The sequence below is a fragment of the Oryzias latipes genome, chromosome 22, assembly GCF_053564925.1.
Source record: "Oryzias latipes strain Hd-rR chromosome 22, Olatipes_Hd-rR_3.1".
Taxonomy (NCBI): Eukaryota; Metazoa; Chordata; class Actinopteri; order Beloniformes; family Adrianichthyidae; genus Oryzias; species Oryzias latipes.
The window spans coordinates 30167994-30187778 of NC_136258.1; the positions used below are offsets into that span (position 1 = coordinate 30167994).

At 50.3% G+C, this 19785-nt stretch overlaps 1 protein-coding gene across 3 annotated transcripts in view; it reads left to right on the plus strand.

Moving 5' to 3' along the window:
* Positions 1-230: 230 nt before the first annotated feature.
* Positions 231-19785, plus strand: part of sash1b (SAM and SH3 domain containing 1b) — a 37434-nt gene continuing 17879 nt past the window's right edge. For all 3 annotated transcript variants that reach the window (XM_023951282.2, XM_023951279.2, XM_023951280.2), the window contains exon 1: positions 231-971. In XM_023951282.2, coding sequence (XP_023807050.1) covers positions 522-971 — 450 coding nt within the window. In that variant the 5' untranslated portion in view covers positions 231-521. The remainder of the gene's footprint in view (positions 972-19785) is intronic.

Here is a 19785-nt window from a genome sequence, read left to right on the forward strand (position 1 = left end):
GACGGGGCCCTCAGATGGGACACAGCTGACCGGGATGGGGGGGGGGTCGTTTTTCAGCGGAGTTTTGAGAACCTGCTGGACGTTCCACCGCTTTGATCTGTCGCGCTGATCCCGCGTCAACCCGGTGACGTGGGCGCGCGCCTCTCTGTGAACGGTCCGTTTGTTCTCAGACTGTCCGGCAGGTGTCGCTCGCGGCGCAGCACCGGCTCAGAGCGGCGGCGGGGGGGGGGGGGGCACTGTGATGCGCCTCGCGCCGCAGACGGAACTTCAACGGGGGACGGGGGGGTCGGCGGCTCCGCAGCGCCTCTGATTCGGATGAAGGTTCGGCGCGTTGGGACGGACCAGCGGATTGTTCCGTCCTCTGACTGAGACTTCCGAACCGGAACAAGAGTTTTCGTCCGAACTTCGCTGAAGGCTGAGAGTCGTCCGAGCCCCCCGCCCCCCCGCAGCCATGCGCGGGGCTGAGGCTGAGCGTGTCCGAACCCGCTGCAGGTGAACCGGACCGCGGGTTCCCGGCAAAGATGAGCCACGGTCCGGGTCTGGTTCTGCAGTGGCTGGACCAGCTGCGGCTGGCCCAGTATGTGGAGTCCTTCCTGGATAACGGCTACGATGACCTGGAGGTCTGCAAGCAGATCGGGGATCCGGACCTGGACGCGATCGGAGTCCGGATCCAGTACCACCGACACCGGCTGCTGGCGGCAGTGGAGGCGCTGAGAGCCGCGGACAGGCGGAGGGCGCCCGGTTTCTACTTCACTTTGGAGCCGCTGGACGCCTCCACCTGTCTGCGCGCGCAGAGGTCAGGCGCGCGGGTCACCGGCGCGCACCGGGCGTCCTGTCCGGGAAACCACGACCTGAGGTTCTCAGACTGCAACGACTTTGTGACGTATCCCAAGCTGAAGCTGAAGGTTCTGATCCGGGATAAACTGGCCAAAGACGGGATAAACCTGGGACAAGCACCTTACACCCGCCAGGTAGTAGACCCCCCCCCCCCCCCCCCCCCCCCAACACACACACACACACGCTTCATTCCGTTTTCTGACTTTGCTGCTTCGCCTCTGTTCCTCCTGACGTACAGAGATTCCTTCCTCCATGTTTTTGTTTGTATTGAACGACTATGGACGCATGAGGTGCAGGAACGTGATAAAGTTACAGGAGGAGTTCTGTTCAGGTTCCTCAGTGAACCGGAACCCCCCCCATACTCCTCCTTTGTTGCGTTTAGAGAAACATTCCCACATGAAGGTTTTCCTGTTAAAGGAGTTTATGAGAACCTGCTGCAGAACCAGAACCAGCAGCCTATTTGGACCCAGGAATTCTTTTCTTCATCTTTCTAGCTTCTACTAAACCCGTAGAAAGTATTTGCTCCCTTCACTTTTTTATTTTAGTTATTTTAATGAGACCCCCCCCCATGAGAGCAGTCGGCCCGTGATCCATCCTAGATCAGCTTTGTTCTTCGGTTCTGGTTCATAAAGGTCCGGCCTGGACCTTCACATGACGTCTGCGTGTCAAACAGCGTCTGCACGTTAAACGGTGTCTTCGCGCCACGTGGCATCTGCATATCAAGTGGCGTCAGGGGGCGTCTGCGCTCAGTTGGCCTCTGCGCGTGATGCGGCGTCTGTGCATCAGGAGCTCGGTTGGTAAAGTGGAAGGCTGCCACGCAGGAATCCAAGGTTCGATTCCCGGTGGGGAATTAACACTGGTAATGGGGTATTTACCATATCAGTGGCGAGCAATTAACATCACCCAGTGAGGGCCCTTGGGCAAGATCCTTAACGCCACTGCCTGCAGAGCGCAGCTCGTCTGCAGCTCACCACTCCCCCAGGGGATGGGTCAAATGCAGAGAACAAATGTGTGGGACTTTCTTTCTCCTTCAGGGTGGTCTTCTCTGTGGGTGTGTGATTCCAGCAGAGATCCAGACGATCCCGTCCTGCTGCTTCTCTGGTTCCCCTAATGGGATCAGGAGGACTGAGCTCCTTCAGGTCCGACTGCAGGACAGACGGCTTTGGTTTCAGTGACGCAGAGCGAACCGTCTGCTGGAAGACACCAGACCGTCTTCAGCAGGCCGCTGGGGGGATTCAGACGTGGGCCAGCAGACTGGGTCTGCTCCATCATCAGGACCACCCATGGTCCGTAGCAGAGAACTGGACTGTGGATGTAGAAACCCCCCCTACCTGTTGTCACGCCCCCACCTCCCCTGAAAGCTTCTTCAGTAGATATTCTGTGTGTAATCTATTGATGTGCATCTGGACTCATAGTTTCTCTTTTAAAGGACGGGGTTATTTTCAGTGGGGGGGGGGGGCAGTCAGATAAGCCTGTAGTGCCTCAGCGCGGGGGGGGGGGGCACTCAGGTTCAATTAGAGTGACTTGAGCTTGTTGAGCTTCATGCTTCACACACGTTTTAATGTCAGATTTATCGGAGGGGGGGGGGTCTCGTGCACAGCTCCATATTATGAGCCTGGGGAGGGGGGGGGGGGGGGGGGGGGTCTGTTTTTTGGTCCTCACTCAGCATAAGCCTGAAGATCCACCTGTGAGAGTGTAATCCCCTGATCTGGAGGCCGGGGGGATTAAAGGGTCACAGTTTGTGCGGGACGCCATGATATTAAAGATCTCTGCCCCCCCGCCGTGTGTGTGGGTGATGTGTGTGTGTGTGGGGGGGGGGCTACGGCATTCCTGCATTTCTCCTTTCTGCATCCGTCTGCGCACGAGTCCAGCTGTGGCGCTGCTTCAGACAGAGGTGGGGGAGGGTAAGGAGGGGGGAGACCGCTTTTATTTATGACCCATTTTAGACCCCCCCCCCATGAATTTCTCATGGCTGCCTAACAGCAGGTGTGCTTCTGACATGAGTGGCTGTGCTGCAGCGGCTTCTCTCTGCGCCTTCTGTGGCTTCGTAGTCGCCCTGCTGCCTCCATTTCCCACAATTCCCTTTTCCGTCTGATACGTTTATAGTAGAAATTAGTTCCTCCACTTGGGTTGATTTGAAGGGAAAAAGCAGCAGATCAGCAGCTGTTGGAGGAAACGTCAGATGTAACCCGATCCACCTCTAGAGGCCCCGCCTCCACCTCCAGAGGCCCCGCCTCCACATCCAGAGGCCCCGCCTCCACCACCTGACCCACCCTGATGGACGTCAGCCGAAACAGAGTTCTGCACCTCTGTGGGGCCACGGCGCTGATGGGGGTGGGGGATGGTTCTTGGCTGGTTATAACAGAAGTGCTGCAGTGCCCCCCCCCCCCCCCCCCCCCCCCCATATCAATCATTCATGGCTTCTGTTTGAGCTCCAAATGGGTCAGAGAAAGAAAAGACAAAAGGTTCATGCTTCTTCAGGAACGTTCCCGTCCATCAGACCATCAGGTTCTGCCATGGACATTATCTGAGGACTGGAAAGAGTGGCCCCTCCTCCCATGGCGTTCCAAACAGGAAGTGGCTCAAAGAAGCCAAATTCCCACAGGCGTGATGAACAGCTGTTCCTCTATTGGTCAGAAGAACCGTTCTGGATCGGATGCCTTTCTCTAACATCTTTTTGATAATCCTCATTTTTTTCAGGATATTTTTCTGTTATTTTTAGTTATTCCAGTTCTAAACTGACCAATCAGATGCCCGAGTAAAAGTAGGAGGAGCCTGCTGGCCCCCATGTCCACCGCTCAAAACATTGGACAGATTTCCTTGTGGCCCACTTTCAAGTGGTGGGGGTGAGGCCTTCCAACAAGCTCATTCCTGATTGGTGAGAGTGGTTGCCATAGAAACGATGACTCCGACTGACCAGAACCAATCACAGCTTACTGATAATGTCTGGCTCCAACATGGCGGCGTTTGAATTGGCTTCATGTGGTTGGATCTGGAACAAACCATTTTCTATGTTGGGGGGGCACAATCATCCAATCTAGTACTTTGATTCACTCAATGGATTCTACCTGAGCTGGGGAGGGACAAATCCGACATCCTATCTGTGAGGGCCCCCCCACACACACACTCACAGACGTGGACGTTAAGACAATAGTGCCTTTGTGATCTGTGTCCTGATTGGCCGATCACAGATGCTTGTTTTCCTTCTTTAGACAAATGAGGGCGGGGCCATGACACCTGTCTGCAGGTGTTCCTAGACCCTGACCCTGAGGAGACTTGACGGGATCTACAGGAACCCCCCCGCTCTGACAGCTCTTTGAAAGTCGACAACACTGTTTGTCAGCTGGCGTCTGCAGAAAAGTGCTGGGCCCCCTGGGAGGAATGATGGGATTGTTCACTTCACTGCAGCCCCCCCCATGTTGGAACCATTAGGGGGGTGTTGTGTTATCAGCTGAAAGAATCGGGGCAAACCTGCTCTCTGCTGCTCCGCAGAAGAAGCAATGCCCCTCGTTAAATATTGATTGCCACTTTTTATAACGGCTGCATGCTTCAGCGGTCTGGATGGATGGTTCTGCAGACGTTCCTGCTCTGTTCTGCAGACGTTCCTGCTCTGTTCTGCAGACGTTCCTGCTCTGTTCTGCAGACGTTCCTGCTCTGTTCTGCAGACGTTCCTGCTCTGTTCTGCAGACGTTCCTGCTCTGTTCTTGTTTGAGGAGCTCGGTGAAGGGGTTGGTGTGTGTCTGTTTATAAGCTTATAGTCTAATCTCTCTTTGTTTGTGTGTGTGTGTGTGTGTTGTGTGTGTGTGTGTGTGTGCATGTTTGTGTGCATGTCTGACGGGTTACCAGCTGTCAGCTCAATGGCACAGATTACTGAGCTCCGTCTGTGTTTTTATTCTTTCTGGAACGTTCCGGACTGCTTCTCATTTTCCTGACCACAGTGACTCTGATCAGGGTCTGATGGCACGCTGACTTCCTGTTTGAAGACATTCTGAAATCAGAAGCTAGCTGCAGCCTCGTGGATCAGGCGGCTGGCTACACTTCAGAGGATGACATCAGTCAGATTAGCATCTATTTACTTCTTTTATTCTGCATTTATTTTCTCAATCTAGCCACAGGGGTTGCAAGCCAGTTGCCTCTGTGCCGGTCCCAAGCCCGGATAAATAGAGAGGGTTGCGTCAGGAAGGGCATCCGGCGTAAAAATTGCCAAAATAACTATGCGAATCATCCACACCACTTTAGACATACCGGATCGGTCGAGGCCCGGGTTAACAACGACCGCCACCGATGCTGTTAACCTACAGGGTGTCGGTGGAAATTTGACTACTGTTGGTGAAAGAAAGAGGGGAGGCAGAAGGGTCCGTTGCCAGAGAGAGAAGGGAAAAGGCAGGAACATAGGTTTGAGAATAGGGACTCTTAACGTTGGCACAATGACAGGGAAAGGCAGAGAGCTGGCAGACATGATGGAGAGAAGGAAGGTAGATGTACTGTGTGTGCAGGAGACAAGGTGGAAGGGCAGCAAGGCACGTAGTATTGGAGGAGGATACAAACTGTTCTATCATGGTGTTGATAGGAAGAGAAACGGGGTAGGAGTGATTCTGAAGGGGGAGTTTGTAAACAGGGTTCTAGAGGTGAAAAGAGTCTCAGACAGGATGATGAGCCTAAAGTTAGAAATTGAAGGGGTGATGGTGAATGTAGTCAGTGGGTATGCGCCACAGGTTGGCTGTGAGTTAGAAGTGAAGGAGAGATTCTGGAGTGAGTTGGATGAGGTCATAGAGAGTATCCCCAGAGGAGAGAGAGTTGTTATTGGAGCAGACTTTAATGGGCATGTTGGTGAGGGCAATAGAGGTGATGAGGAGGTGATGGGCAGGTTTGGTGTGAAGGAAAGGAATCTGGAAGGACAGATGGTGGTGGACTTTGCGAAGAGGATGGAAATGGCTGTAGTCAACACTTACTTCCAGAAGAGAGAGGAACATAGAGTGACATACAGAAGTGGAGGTAGGAGTACTCAGGTGGACTACATCCTATGTAGACGAGGTCATTTGAGAGAGGTTAATGACTGCAAAGTGGTGGTAGGAGAGAGTGTAGCCAGACAGCACCGCATGGTGGTGTGTAAGATGACTCTGGAGGTCAGGAAGAAGAAGAGAGGGAAAACAGAAAAGAAGACCAAGTGGTGGAAGCTACAGAATGAAGAAACTTGTGAGGAATTTAGGCAGAAGTGGAGACAGGGTCTGGGTGGTCAGGATGAGCTTCCAGATGACTGGGAAACTACAGCAGAGATTATCAGGGAAACAGGTAGGAAGGTGCTTGGTGTGTCATCTGGAAAGAGGAAAGACGGTAAAGAGACTTGGTGGTGGAATGAGGAAGTACAGGAATGCGTCCAGAGGAAGAGGTTGGCTAAAAAGAAGTGGGATGTAGAAAGGACTGAGGAAGGTAGACAGGAGTACAAGGAAGCGCAGCGTAGAGTGAAGAGAGAGGTGGCAAAGGCCAAACAGAAAGCTTACGATGAGCTATATGACAGGTTAGACACAAAGGAAGGAGAGAAGGACTTGTACAGACTAGCCAGACAGAGAGACAGAGATGGGAAGGACGTGCAACAGGTAAGAGTGATAAAGGACAGAGATGGAAAGGTGCTAACAACCCAAGAGAGTGTACAGAAAAGATGGAAGGAGTATTTTGAGGAGCTGATGAACGTGGAAAATGACAGGGAAAGAAGGGAGGAAGATGTGGTTGTTGTGGAGCAGGAAGTAGCAGAGATTGGAAAGGATGAGGTTAGGAAGGCTCTGAAAAGGATGAAGAGCGGAAAGGCCGTTGGTCCTGATGACGTACCTGTGGAGGTATGGAGGTGCTTAGGAGAGACAGCAGTGGAATTTCTAACGAGGTTGTTCAATAGGATTTTAGAGAGTGAGAAGATGCCTGAGGAATGGAGGAGAAGCGTTCTGGTTCCGATCTTTAAGAACAAGGGTGACACGCAGAACTGCAGCAACTATAGAGGAATAAAGTTGATGAGCCACACAATGAAGCTGTGGGAAAGAGTAGTGGAAGCCAGGCTTAGGAAGAAGGTGGAGATCTGTGAGCAGCATTATGGTTTCATGCCCCGTAAGAGCACCACTGATGCCATTTTTGCTTTGAGAATGTTGATGGAAAAGTACAGAGATGGTCAGAAGGAGCTGCATTGTGTGTTCGTAGATTTAGAGAAGGCGTATGACAGGGTGCCGAGGGAGGAGCTGTGGTACTGTATGAGGTCGTCTGGAGTGGCAGAGAAGTATGTCAGAGTAGTTCAGGACATGTATGAGAGAAGTATGACGGTGGTGAGATGTGCTGTAGGTCAGACAGAGGAGTTCAAGGTGGAGGTGGGACTACACCAAGGATCAGCTTTGAGTCCTTTTTTGTTTGCTATGCTGATGGACAGGCTGACAGATGAGGTAAGACAGGAATCTCCCTGGACAATGATGTTTGCGGATGACATTGTAATTTGCAGTGAGAGTAGAGAGCAGGTGGAGGAACAGCTAGAGAGGTGGAGGTTTGCTCTGGAAAGAAGAGGCATGAAGGTCAGTCGTAGTAAGACAGAATACATGTGTCTGAACGAGAGGGATCAAGGTAGAAGCATTAGGTTACAGGGGGCTGAGGTGAAGAAGGTGCAGGAGTTTAAGTACTTGGGGTCAACAGTTCAGTGTGATGGGGAGTGTGGAAAAGAGGTGAAGAGGCGAGTGCAGGCAGGTTGGAGCGGGCGGAGGAAAGTGTCAGGAGTGTTGTGTGACAGAAGAGTGCCAGCAAGACTCAAAGGAAAGGTGTACAAGACAGTGGTGAGACCAGCTCTGCTCTATGGGTTAGAGACGGTAGCAGTGAGACAGAGACAAGAGGCTGAGATGGAGGTAGCGGAGATGAAGATGTTGAGGTTCTCCTTAGGAGTGACCAGGTTAGACAGGATAAGGAACGAGTACATCAGAGGGACGGCTCATGTTGCCTGTGTTAGCGACAAAGTCAGAGAAGCCAGACTGAGAAGGTTTGGACATGTTCAGAGGAGGGATAGTGGATATATTGGTAGAAGGATGTTGGAGATGGAGCTGCCTGGCAGGAGGGCAAGAGGACGGCCAAAGAGGAGATACATGGATGTCTTAACAGAGGACATGAAGTTGGCTGGTGTTAGGGTAGAAGATGTCCATGATAGAGTGAGGTGGAGGACGATGATTCGCTGTGGCGACCCCTGATGGGAAAAGCCGAAAGAGAAAGAAGATTCTGCATTTATTTTCTCTAAAGTCTTTCTTTTGTTTTGAACTGAACTTTAACACAACTAACAGAAGATTTCACTGTGATCATTTGTTCCATCCCCTCTTTTTCTAAACCGGTTTTATTCCTTCCGGGCTCACTGGAGCTGCCCACATGCTGTTGGGCAACTTCCTCCTGGACGTTTCTGCCGTCCATCACAGAGACGCACATTCACACCAAAGGACAGAGACATCACCGGAGGAAACATGAACCCGGAGAACATGTATGTGATGTGAGGGTGCTGACCACTCCACCACAGTGAAGATCTGAATTCTTACATGCAAAATTAAAACAAAGCTAATTTATAAAACAAAAACCTAAAAAAACAAGAAATGAAATCCAAAGATTTCAGGAATTCATCCTCATCACTGAAGGTTTTCAAAAAGTAAAGAAAGTTTAGGTGGGGGTGGCAGGATCATATGGGTGAGGGTGGCAGGGTCATGTGGGCGGGGTGGCAGGATCATGGGGGTGGGTTGACAGGGTCATGGGGGCGGGGTAGCAGGGTCATGGGGGTGAGGGTGGCAGCGTCATGTGGGTGGGGGTGACAGGGTCATGTGGGTGGGGGAGACAGGGTCATGGGGGTGGGGTTGACAGGGTCATGTGGGTGGGGTTGACAGGGTCATGTAGGTGGGGTGGCAGGGTCATGAGGGTGAGGGTGGCAGGGTCATGTGGGTGAGGTTGACAGGGTCATGTCGGTGGGGTTGACAGGGTCATGTGGGTGGAGTTGGCAGGGTCATGTAAGTGGGGTGGCAGGGTCATGAGGGTGGCAAGGTCATGAGGGTGAGGGTGACAGGGTCATGTAGGTGGGGTTGACAGCGTCAGGTGGGCGGTGTGGCAAGGTCATGTGGACGATGGGCGGGGTGGCAGGGTCATGAGGGTGAGGGTGTCAGGGTCATGTGGGTTGGGTTGACAGAGTCATGTGGGTGGGGTGGCAGGGTCTTGTGGGCGGGGTGGCAGGGTCATGAGGGTGAGGGTGGCAGGGTCATGTGGGTGGGGTTGACAGCGTCATATGGGCGGGGTGCCAGTGTCATGTGGGTGGGGGTGGCAGCATCATGTGGGTGGGGTTGACAGGGTCATGTGGGTGGGGTTGAAAGGGTCATGTGGGTGGGGTTGACAGGGTCATGTGGGCGGGGTGGCAGGGTCATGTGGGCGGTGGGCGGGATGGCAGGGTCATGTGGGTGGGGGTGGCAGGGTCATTCATGGAAGTCTGCTCCTGAACTCTGACTCAAAGGCTTCCTGGTCAGACCTGTCTCTTAAACTGGGGGGGTCAGAGACAACAGAGCTGCAAACGTCCGAGCTGGTTGTTCCAACCGGCTCACCGAGACGTTAAAGCAGATCCGTCACGGTGGAACCGCTGAAAGGATCTCCTGAAACCTTCAGAGCTGGAGCTGAGAGGATCTGGTTGATCTGCATCCTCTGTGTTAAATCCCCATCAGGCCAACTGGGTCACTTTCACCGTGAGGCGTTGCTCATGAGTCCCTCAATAAAGCTGCTGGACGACAGACAGCAGTGATGCAACCCAGGGCGCTCTGATTGATCAGTTGCACCCCCCACCCAACAACCTGATTGATCAGGTTGATGGGGGGGGGGGGTTCTCCTCGGTTTTCTGTGTTTCTCCGTAGTTCTCCTCGGTTCTTCTCGGTTCTCTTGGTTCTCTGTGGTTCTTCTCGGTTCTCCAGGTTCTTCCCAAAGTCACACAGCAGCATTCATCATAAAAGCATCAAATGTTGATGTTTTCATCAGGAGGGCAGATAGAGCGAGGCCAAAGCGGGTTAAATCCCTCCTAACCTCTGCCTGACCCCTCCTTAAAAGGCGGGCGGGGGGAGGTGGGCCATAATTGGGGTCAGGCAGCCGTTTGAGTCAGTAAAGCTCCACGCCATCGTCAGCTCGCTGACGCCCCGTGGGCGATGAGCAAGTGCGTGCACGCTCTGGTGATCAACAGCGGCCTGCCTTGCTCCAGGGCACCAGGGCAGAGCTGCACCTGCTGTTCAGCAGAGTTCAGGTGTCTGCAGGCTGTGATTCACCTGAGCGGGGGAGGGGGTCAGCACTCATGAGGTGTTCTCGTCAGTAAAGAAGAACCTCGTGGTTCTCCTGCAGAACCAATGACGGTGATGACGGTCAGACACTTTTTGTGGCTTAGCTGGGAGACGCCGTAGATGGAAAACAGGAAAAAAGAAGCCTGAAATAAACTTCTTCTTTTTATTTCTTATCTTTTACCCCTTGGCAATATTTTCTGTAAATTGAATATAAAATATAAATTTAATAAATTTATTATAAGGTTTCATTGTTTTGCAGATGACAGCCAGCTCTATGTATCTATCAAACCTGACTCCTCCCTTCCCTCCCGTCTGTCTGAAACTGGTTCAGCTAAATGTTCTGAAACTCAGTAGTGATCTGAACCGAACTACTTCTAGTCGGTGACTCTCTCCATCCACCCCCCCCCCCCCCTGCAGGTGAAGAGTCTGGGTGTCATCCTGGACAGTTCATTATCTTTCACTCCCATATCAATCAAATTGCTCGGTCTGCTTATTTCCATCTATGTATCATTAATTGCCTAGCCCCCCACCCCCACCGTCCACTGCCTGCTCACTTCCTGTCTAGATTATTGTAATTCTCTCCTCTTTGGTCTCCCTCAGTGAGCTTCAACTGGTCCAGAACTCGGCGGGCTGCATCATCTCCAGAACCCCCCCACCCCCCCCTTCAGTCATTGATAGATCATCAATTTACTGATTTATTTTTGAAAAAACACAATAATAAAGATACAAAGTTCTTTAGACCCATCAAAGCAAAAAGAGGAGCAGGAATCTCCTGAAGGAGCTGAAGAGAACCCGGATATTCCTCAGAGGTTCCTTCAAATCCTTCAGGTTCCTCCAGAAAAAGATCAGGGGCAGAATGGAAACCAGCAGTGAGGGAGGGGGCACACTGCGAGAACAGCTGCCTGTGTTTGAAGGAACAGCTCCAGAGGATCTGGGGGAGGTGGGTCTCCTTGAGGAGAAGCTGCTCTGGATCTCCGACCTACTGAGGAGGTTCTCTCCTCCTGCATTTCTGTCGGTGGTTGGAGCTCCTGACTCGGTCTGACGTCATCCCAGACGACGGCTTCCACGTCGGAGAGCGTTTGCTGAACGTCCCAGCAGTGACATCAGAGCAGTGATGTCACTGCTCTGATGTCACTGCTGGGACTCCCGCCGGCCCTTTGACCTTTGAGTCTGCAGATACTGGTGAGGTGAGGGTCTGCCGTCGCTGTGGTTTGAATCCTCTTGGAGCCTCTGGAGGAGCAGGAGAACCCTCTGCAGCTCCGGGACAACTCCTCCTGGTCTCCCTTTGGCGAGAAGCGGATCGGCTGACGGCGTCCGTGGATCTGAAGCCTTTCATCTTCCTCTGCATTTTTCATGACTTCCTCTTTTGATGTCTCCTCAGTTGTGTTTCATGACTTGACTTTGCAGTGATCCTGAAACACATTAGCCTTCGGGGGATGGGGGGGCGCTCCTCTTTGTGGCCCAAATCCTCCGGGTTGAATATTTATCAGCCTTCGTGTCTGAGCGAATCACGCAGAGAACTTTTCTGCCTCGTCACCGTGAAAACCTCCACATCTAAAGAGTTCTGCTAGTGAGACTGATCCAAAGACCCCCCCCCCCCCTCTGGGGCAACCAGGAGGGCGGAGCCTCGCTGTCTGTCTAAGGCAGGAGGAACGAGACGCTCCGCTGCTCGTCTCTGCTGTTGCTACAGTAAACACTCCTTTATCACTGGGGGGGGTAATATTGTAATGAACAAAACACTGTTAGGTCACATGACCCCCCCCCCCCCCCCCGCTCAGTTTTGAGTGTGGTCAATATTAGCCCCTCCCCACTGCGGTGGGGGGTCAGTTTCCCAGGTCACTGTCATTTTTTTTATGAACGTTGATCCATTTAGGACCTCGAATAGGGGCGTGGCCTGATGACTGACAGGTCCAATCATCGGCCCGGTGTGGTCCGGCAGCACAAACTTTCTCTGTAGAGACTGTCCTGCCCCCCCCCCCCCCCCCCCCCCCTCCAGTAAGAGGCTCAGCTTTTCATGGAATCATTTTGTTCATTTGGGTTAATGCCTCCCCCTCCCCCGCTGCACACGCGTGTCTGTAATCAGCTGTTTTCAGGCTTCAGAAAGATGCTGGAAATACGCGTGACCTCTGACCTCGATTCTAGACTACCTGCTCCATCCTGCAGGCAGAGTCCAAGCCACGCCCCCCAACACCTGCCCTCTGCATCCATCAAGGTGTTTTCTCTGTGTTGTGTTTCATATTAATCATGGACTGAACCGGGACCGTTCCCCCCGTTTCTGCTTCCTCTGAGCGCTGATGAAGCTCAGCGGAAACCCTCCTCTTCGCCGCCGGCGGTCTGAGGTTTTCCGAGCAGCAGAACTGCGCAGGAGGAGGAGGAGGAGGAGGAGGAGGGTGTTTGACATCTTCAGCATGACTTCTCCTGCTTTCCGTTTGCCCTTTTCAGAGCGGGGAGCGCCTCCTCTCTGAAACGCTTTCCGTGCGATCGGGCCTGAAGGACTGCAGTCGATCTGCGCTGACATTTCTCTTCCAGGAGGGGGGCTCGTTTGTTTGTCATCCAGATTCCTGCTGGACGTCTGTCCTCCTGCAGAATAAAGCTCCTGAGCCAAAGACGTGGACGTGAGTCCCTGCAGGTTGACTGGCTGCATGTGAACATGCTCCTGCAACGTGCAGCCCTGATCCCATCACCCCCCCACCCCCCGTGCCCAGCAGAGATCCAGAGATCTGGACCCCTCGGAGACGATGACCTCCTGTTCAACTGTAAACATCCAAACAACATCTGCGTCTATGAGCTGATGGCGTCCCGGTGGACCGCGGGGAACAGACTTATTTTCAGCTCCACTGGCAGAAACGTTGCATCTGCGTCGCCCTGTTTGCCGCCGTGGCGGCGCTGCAACACCCGGACGAGCCTCGTCTGTCCGTGGGTTCACCACCAGGACTCTGTCCTTCAAAAGGGACAGTCAGGGACCGGTGGGACGAGCCGGCTTAAGCGTTGCTGCGTTAAGCTCTTTCACTTCAGACAGGGAGGCCCCCCCTGAGAGGCGGGTCCACCTCGGTACCGAGTCCATTCTGTACCCATCTGTGGGTTGGGGTCGGCCTCCATCTCTGCCTCGGCTGCAGGAAAAACCAGGAATTAGTCAGATCCTCGGCTCAGTGAGCATCTGGGGAGAGTCTACGGTGGCCTGCGAGGCCCCGTGTGAGTTTTGGTTTGGTGAACAGCAGAGAATGTTTTTTCAGGGCGGAGCTTAAACTCTGCGGTGGCCTTCAGGGTCAGTTTCAGCTCCTCCATCTGCTGCTGCTGAGCAGGTTGGACGGGTGACCTCTGACCTCCATGTTGGAACTGATGTGTGCAGAGAGGAGGGTTTAAATGTCTGCGCCTTCTCACTTCTGTGTTTGGGTTTTTATTTAAAATGCAAATGAAGGAAACGTTTGATTTATAGAGCAAAAACGCTGACACATCTGTAAAGACCCGCTCTGATCCTCTGCTGATCTATTGTAAAGCGTTCCCAGTGGTCTTCTCAAGATGACATGTCATTTTCTAGGACAGTTTCTGCAGAGCGGCAGGAATTCATCAGAAATTCACCTCTGAGTTGTGGGTGAGTTGGTGCAGAATTAACCCTGGTATCCCATCATCCCTTTGTGTACACGCTGTCCCACTAGCTTACAGCCCCTCACCCTAACATTAGCAGTGCAACAGAGACAGCAGCAACATCAGAGCCATCCATCCATCCGGTTCTGATCCAGGAAAACAAAGATGTTCAATTCAATTTTATTTATATGATGTACCATTGATGTACCATCAATCCTTGATAATGAAATTGAGCATGCCATAAAAGGTATGAAGAATAACAAAGCACCTGGAGAAGATCAGATTGTGATTGAAATGCTCAAAGCCGGAGGTGAAGTTGTGAGATCGAAGCTGAGAACACTTTTCAATAAAGTGATAACTGAAGAAAAGGTACCCAACGAGTGGAAAAATGCCATTTTAACACTCATATTTAAGAAGGGAGACAAGAAAGACTTTGCTATTTATAGACCAATCAGCTTACTCCCCCAAGTCTACAAACTCTTCATGAAGATCTTGAAGAATCGGATGAATAACAATCTGAGGGACCACCAGCCGCCAGAACAAGCTGCCTACAGAAGAGGTCATTCAACTATCCACCATCTGCAGTCAGTCGTGCAAATACTCAAGAAAACCAGTGAGTATAAAATACCCATTTATATGGCGTTTGTAGACTAAAGCCTTTGATTCTATCCTGCACAAGGCTGTTTTTGAGGCGCTAAAACAACACAGCGTAGAGGAGAAGTTCATCAACATCCTGAAAGAGACATATGATGGAAGCACTGCTCAGGTTCAGAACGAATCACTTAGCTTAAAGATTAAGATCATGAAGGGAGTGCGGCAAGGAGACACCTTGTCACCAGTGATGTTCACAGCAGCGTTGGAAGAAATATTCAGGAGAATGGAAGCTGAAGCGGGAATTAACATCAATGGAGAGAGGATGAACAAGCTGAGATTTGCAGATGATATCATCTTATTGGCAGAAAAGGAAGAGGATCTCAGGAAGCTGCTCAACGATCTGAACAAGGAAGGGAGAAAAGATGGCATGAAAATGAACAAAAAGAAAACCAAAACCATGTGCAATGAAATAGTAAGGAAAATGAGAAGGAAAGGAATAATTGTGGATGGAGAACAACTGGAGGAGGTGGATGAGTATAAGTATTTGGGAAGACTGCTAACACCAGGAAATGAGATGGCGAAAGAAATAGACGAGAGAGTAACATCCGCTTGGAAGAGATTCGGACAGTACAGCACGTTTCTGAGAGATCAAAAAATGCCCATGTGTCTCAAGAGGAAGATCATGAACACTGTCATACTGCCATCAATGACGTGTGGAGCTGAGACATGGTCACTTACCAACCGCCAAAGAGAGAAACTGGCAACACCCAGAGGAGCATGGAACGATCAATGCTGGGTGTTACGAGGAGAGATAAGGTCAGGAACGAAGACTTGAGATCAAGAACAGGGGTGAAGGATGTCATCGAGAAAGTGATTGAAGCCAAAGGCAAGTGGGCAGGACATGTAGCCCGAATGAAGAACCACGAATGGGCTAAGAAAACAACAGAATGGACTCCGTGGGACAGGAAGAGAGGAAGACCGAAGAAAAGATGGAGAGATGACATGGAGCAGAAGGCAGGCAGCACGTGGACCCAGAGTGCCCAAAACCGTGATGAGTGGAGTAAGATGTGGAGGCCACCCGCCAGCAGTGGCGTGACAGGCTGATGATGATGATGATGATGATGAACCCAAATTCACAACAACAGTCATCTCGATGGGCTTCATATCTGTAATTGAAGAAGTAATTTAAAAGGATCATAAATACATAGAGTTCAATAGGAAAATACTAAAATGAACTAACAAACTGACTAAACTAAACTGGACATCTCTGCCCTTAGACCCCCCCCCCTTCTCTGTAAGGAAAAACTCCTAAATAAAACGGATTCCGGAAAAAATGAAGATCCCTCAGGGGTGCCCACATGAAGGAGGGATCCTCCCCCAGGACGGACAGGCGATTTACCAGAACTCTTAGAGAAGAATTAACTTATCTAAATCTACAACTACTTATATAAAAGTCCAGCAGACGAGCTTCATCCAGTTGTGGTTGGGGGGGGACAGTCCATGAATCACTGCAGCAAACAGAGACATGGAGAACTAAATGATGAATAATAGAATATAGAAGAGAGGAAGAGTAGAAGTAGATGAGAAAAGAGGACAGAACCCCAGAGCACCATAGTTACCCCAGCTTCAACTTCTAGCAGCTACTAACAACTAATAGTTATTAAGTTTAATTTAAACACATTAACATTGAGTTAAATAATCTCTGAATACTATCTAGTCTGACAATAATCCTGTCCACAGAGGAATGTTTTCAGTCTAACTTTGAATGTAGAAACTGAGTCGGCCTCTCTTCCATGAGCTGGGAGTTTATTCCATAAGACAGGGGCTTGGTGGCTAAACGCTCTACCTCCAACCGTACTTTTACTAATTCTAGGAACCACAAGCAGTCCTGCATTTAGTGAGTGAAGTGTTCTGATTGGATGGTAAGGGACTATGAGGTCCTTAATATAGGACGGGGCCATTCCATGTAAGGCCTTCTAGGTTAACAGGAGGATCTTGAACTTGATTCTAGAATCAACTGGGATCCAGTGAAGTGAAACCAACACAGGAGTGATGTGATCTCTTCTGCTAGTTCCAGCTAACAATCTAGCTGCTGCGTTCTGAACAAGCTGGAGACTTCTTAAGGAACTCTTAGGACACGCTGCTAACAAGGAGTTACAGTAATCCAGCCTCCACGTAACAAATGCATGGATGAGTTTTTCAGCATCACTCTTAGAAAGTAGATTTCTGATCTTAGCAATATTCCGCAGGTGAAAAAAGGCAGTTCTGCACGCCTGAGATATGTGAGCCTTAAATGATAAATCCTGGTCAAATAAAACCCCAAGGTTTCTAACTGTGGAATTGGGGGTTATACTTATGCCATCCAGGGAGACTATCTGAGCAGACAGAGCATCTCTGAGGTTTTTATAGTATAATGACCTCAGTTTTTTCTGGGTTCAGGAGGTCATTTTCATGGATCTTTTGGTCTGCGGGAGGATGATTAGAAAGGGGCGGGGCACCGAGTTCATGGCTCCACCCAGAGTCATTTTTATGTCACAAATACGACTTTTTTCAAACTGCATTTTTTTTCTTCTTCTCCTGATTCTCAGTGAATAAAGAAATCCTCAAAAATGTTTTAAGTTTTATCAGAAATTCTTTTCTAAATGTCCTCCATCATGAGAGAAATGCTGCAAGAAGCTTTTTGGAGCTTAAAATCCCCAAAACTGCATTTTCCTGGGAGCCGATCTTTAGAGGATGGATTCTGATTCAACAAACGATCATAAGAGGCTAAAAATGCTAAAGTCAAATACATTAAATGACTAATTAGGTGGTAGGATTAAACACATTCCAAAAAATGACTGAAGCTTTAGTGACATGAACCCCTTTAGGGGGGTGAACCATACAGATGTCAGGAATCAGAGACGCCTTAAGAGGTGAAGTGAACTGCAGAAAACAACGGAGGATTCAGCCGAGAAGCAGCTTTCAAAGAAGGACGTCCGGCCCGATGATTGACAGCTGCAAACCACCTGCAGCTGGAGCTTCCTTATGTTCTGTCATTACCCCCCCCATCCCCCCCAACACAGTCACAATCCCGCCAAACGTCTCAGGATATTTCTGTCTGCTCTGCCCCCCCCACCCCCACCCCCGCTCAGATGGTAAATGGTGTATACTTATATAGCGCTTTTCTACGTACAAGGCCCAGAGCTCTTTACATTCACACACACATTCACACACACAGTCACAGTCACACACACATTCACACACACAGTCACACACACATTCACAGTCACACACACATTCACACACACAGTCACACACACAGTCACACACACATTCACAGTCACACACACATTCACACACACAGTCACACACACATTCACAGTCACACACACATTCACACACGCACAGTCACACACACAGTCACAGTCACACACACATTCACACACACAGTCACACACACAGTCACACACACATTCACACACACACAGTCACACACACATTCACACACACAGTCACACACACAGTCACAGTCACACACACAGTCACACACACATTCACACAGACATTCACACACACAGTCACACACACAGTCACAGTCACACACACAGTCACAGTCACACACACATTCACACACACAGTCACACACACAGTCACAGTCACACACACAGTCACAGTCACACACACATTCACACAGACATTCACACACACAGTCACACACACAGTCACACACACAGTCACACACACATTCACACACACAGTCACACACACATTCACACACACAGTCACACACACATTCACACACACACAGTCACACACACACAGTCACACACACATTCACACACACAGTCACAGTCACACACACATTCACACACACAGTCACACACACATTCACACACACAGTCACACACACTCACACACACATTCACACACACAGTCACACAGTCACACACACATTCACACAGACATTCACACACACAGTCACACACACAGTCACACACACAGTCACAGTCACACACACATTCACACACACAGTCACACACACATTCACACACACAGTCACACACACATTCACACACACAGTCACACACACAGTCACAGTCACACACACATTCACACACACAGTCACACACACATTCACAGTCACACACACATTCACACACACAGTCACACACACAGTCACACACACATTCACAGTCACACACACATTCACACACACAGTCACACACACATTCACAGTCACACACACATTCACACACGCACAGTCACACACACAGTCACAGTCACACACACATTCACACACACAGTCACACACACAGTCACACACACATTCACACACACACAGTCACACACACATTCACACACACAGTCACACACACAGTCACACACACATTCACACACACAGTCACACACACATTCACACACACAGTCACACACACATTCACACACACACACAGTCACACACACACAGTCACACACACATTCACACACACAGTCACAGTCACACACACATTCACACACACAGTCACACACACATTCACACACACAGTCACACACACACTCACACACACATTCACACACACAGTCACACAGTCACACACACATTCACACAGACATTCACACACACAGTCACACACACAGTCACAGTCACACACACAGTCACAGTCACACACACATTCACACAGACATTCACACACACAGTCACACACACAGTCACAGTCACACACACAGTCACACACACATTCACACAGACATTCACACACACAGTCACACACACAGTCACAGTCACACACACAGTCACAGTCACACACACATTCACACAGACATTCACACACACAGTCACACACACAGTCACAGTCACACACACAGTCACAGTCACACACACATTCACACAGACATTCACACACACAGTCACACACACAGTCACAGTCACACACACAGTCACACACACATTCACACAGACATTCACACACACAGTCACACACACAGTCACAGTCACACACACAGTCACAGTCACACACACATTCACACAGACATTCACACACACAGTCACACACACAGTCACACACACAGTCACACACACATTCACACACACAGTCACACACACATTCACACACACAGTCACACACACATTCACACACACACAGTCACACACACACAGTCACACACACATTCACACACACAGTCACAGTCACACACACATTCACACACACAGTCACACACACATTCACACACACAGTCACACACACTCACACACACATTCACACACACAGTCACACAGTCACACACACATTCACACAGACATTCACACACACAGTCACACACACAGTCACACACACAGTCACAGTCACACACACATTCACACACACAGTCACACACACATTCACACACACAGTCACACACACATTCACACACACAGTCACACACACAGTCACAGTCACACACACATTCACACACACAGTCACACACACATTCACAGTCACACACACAT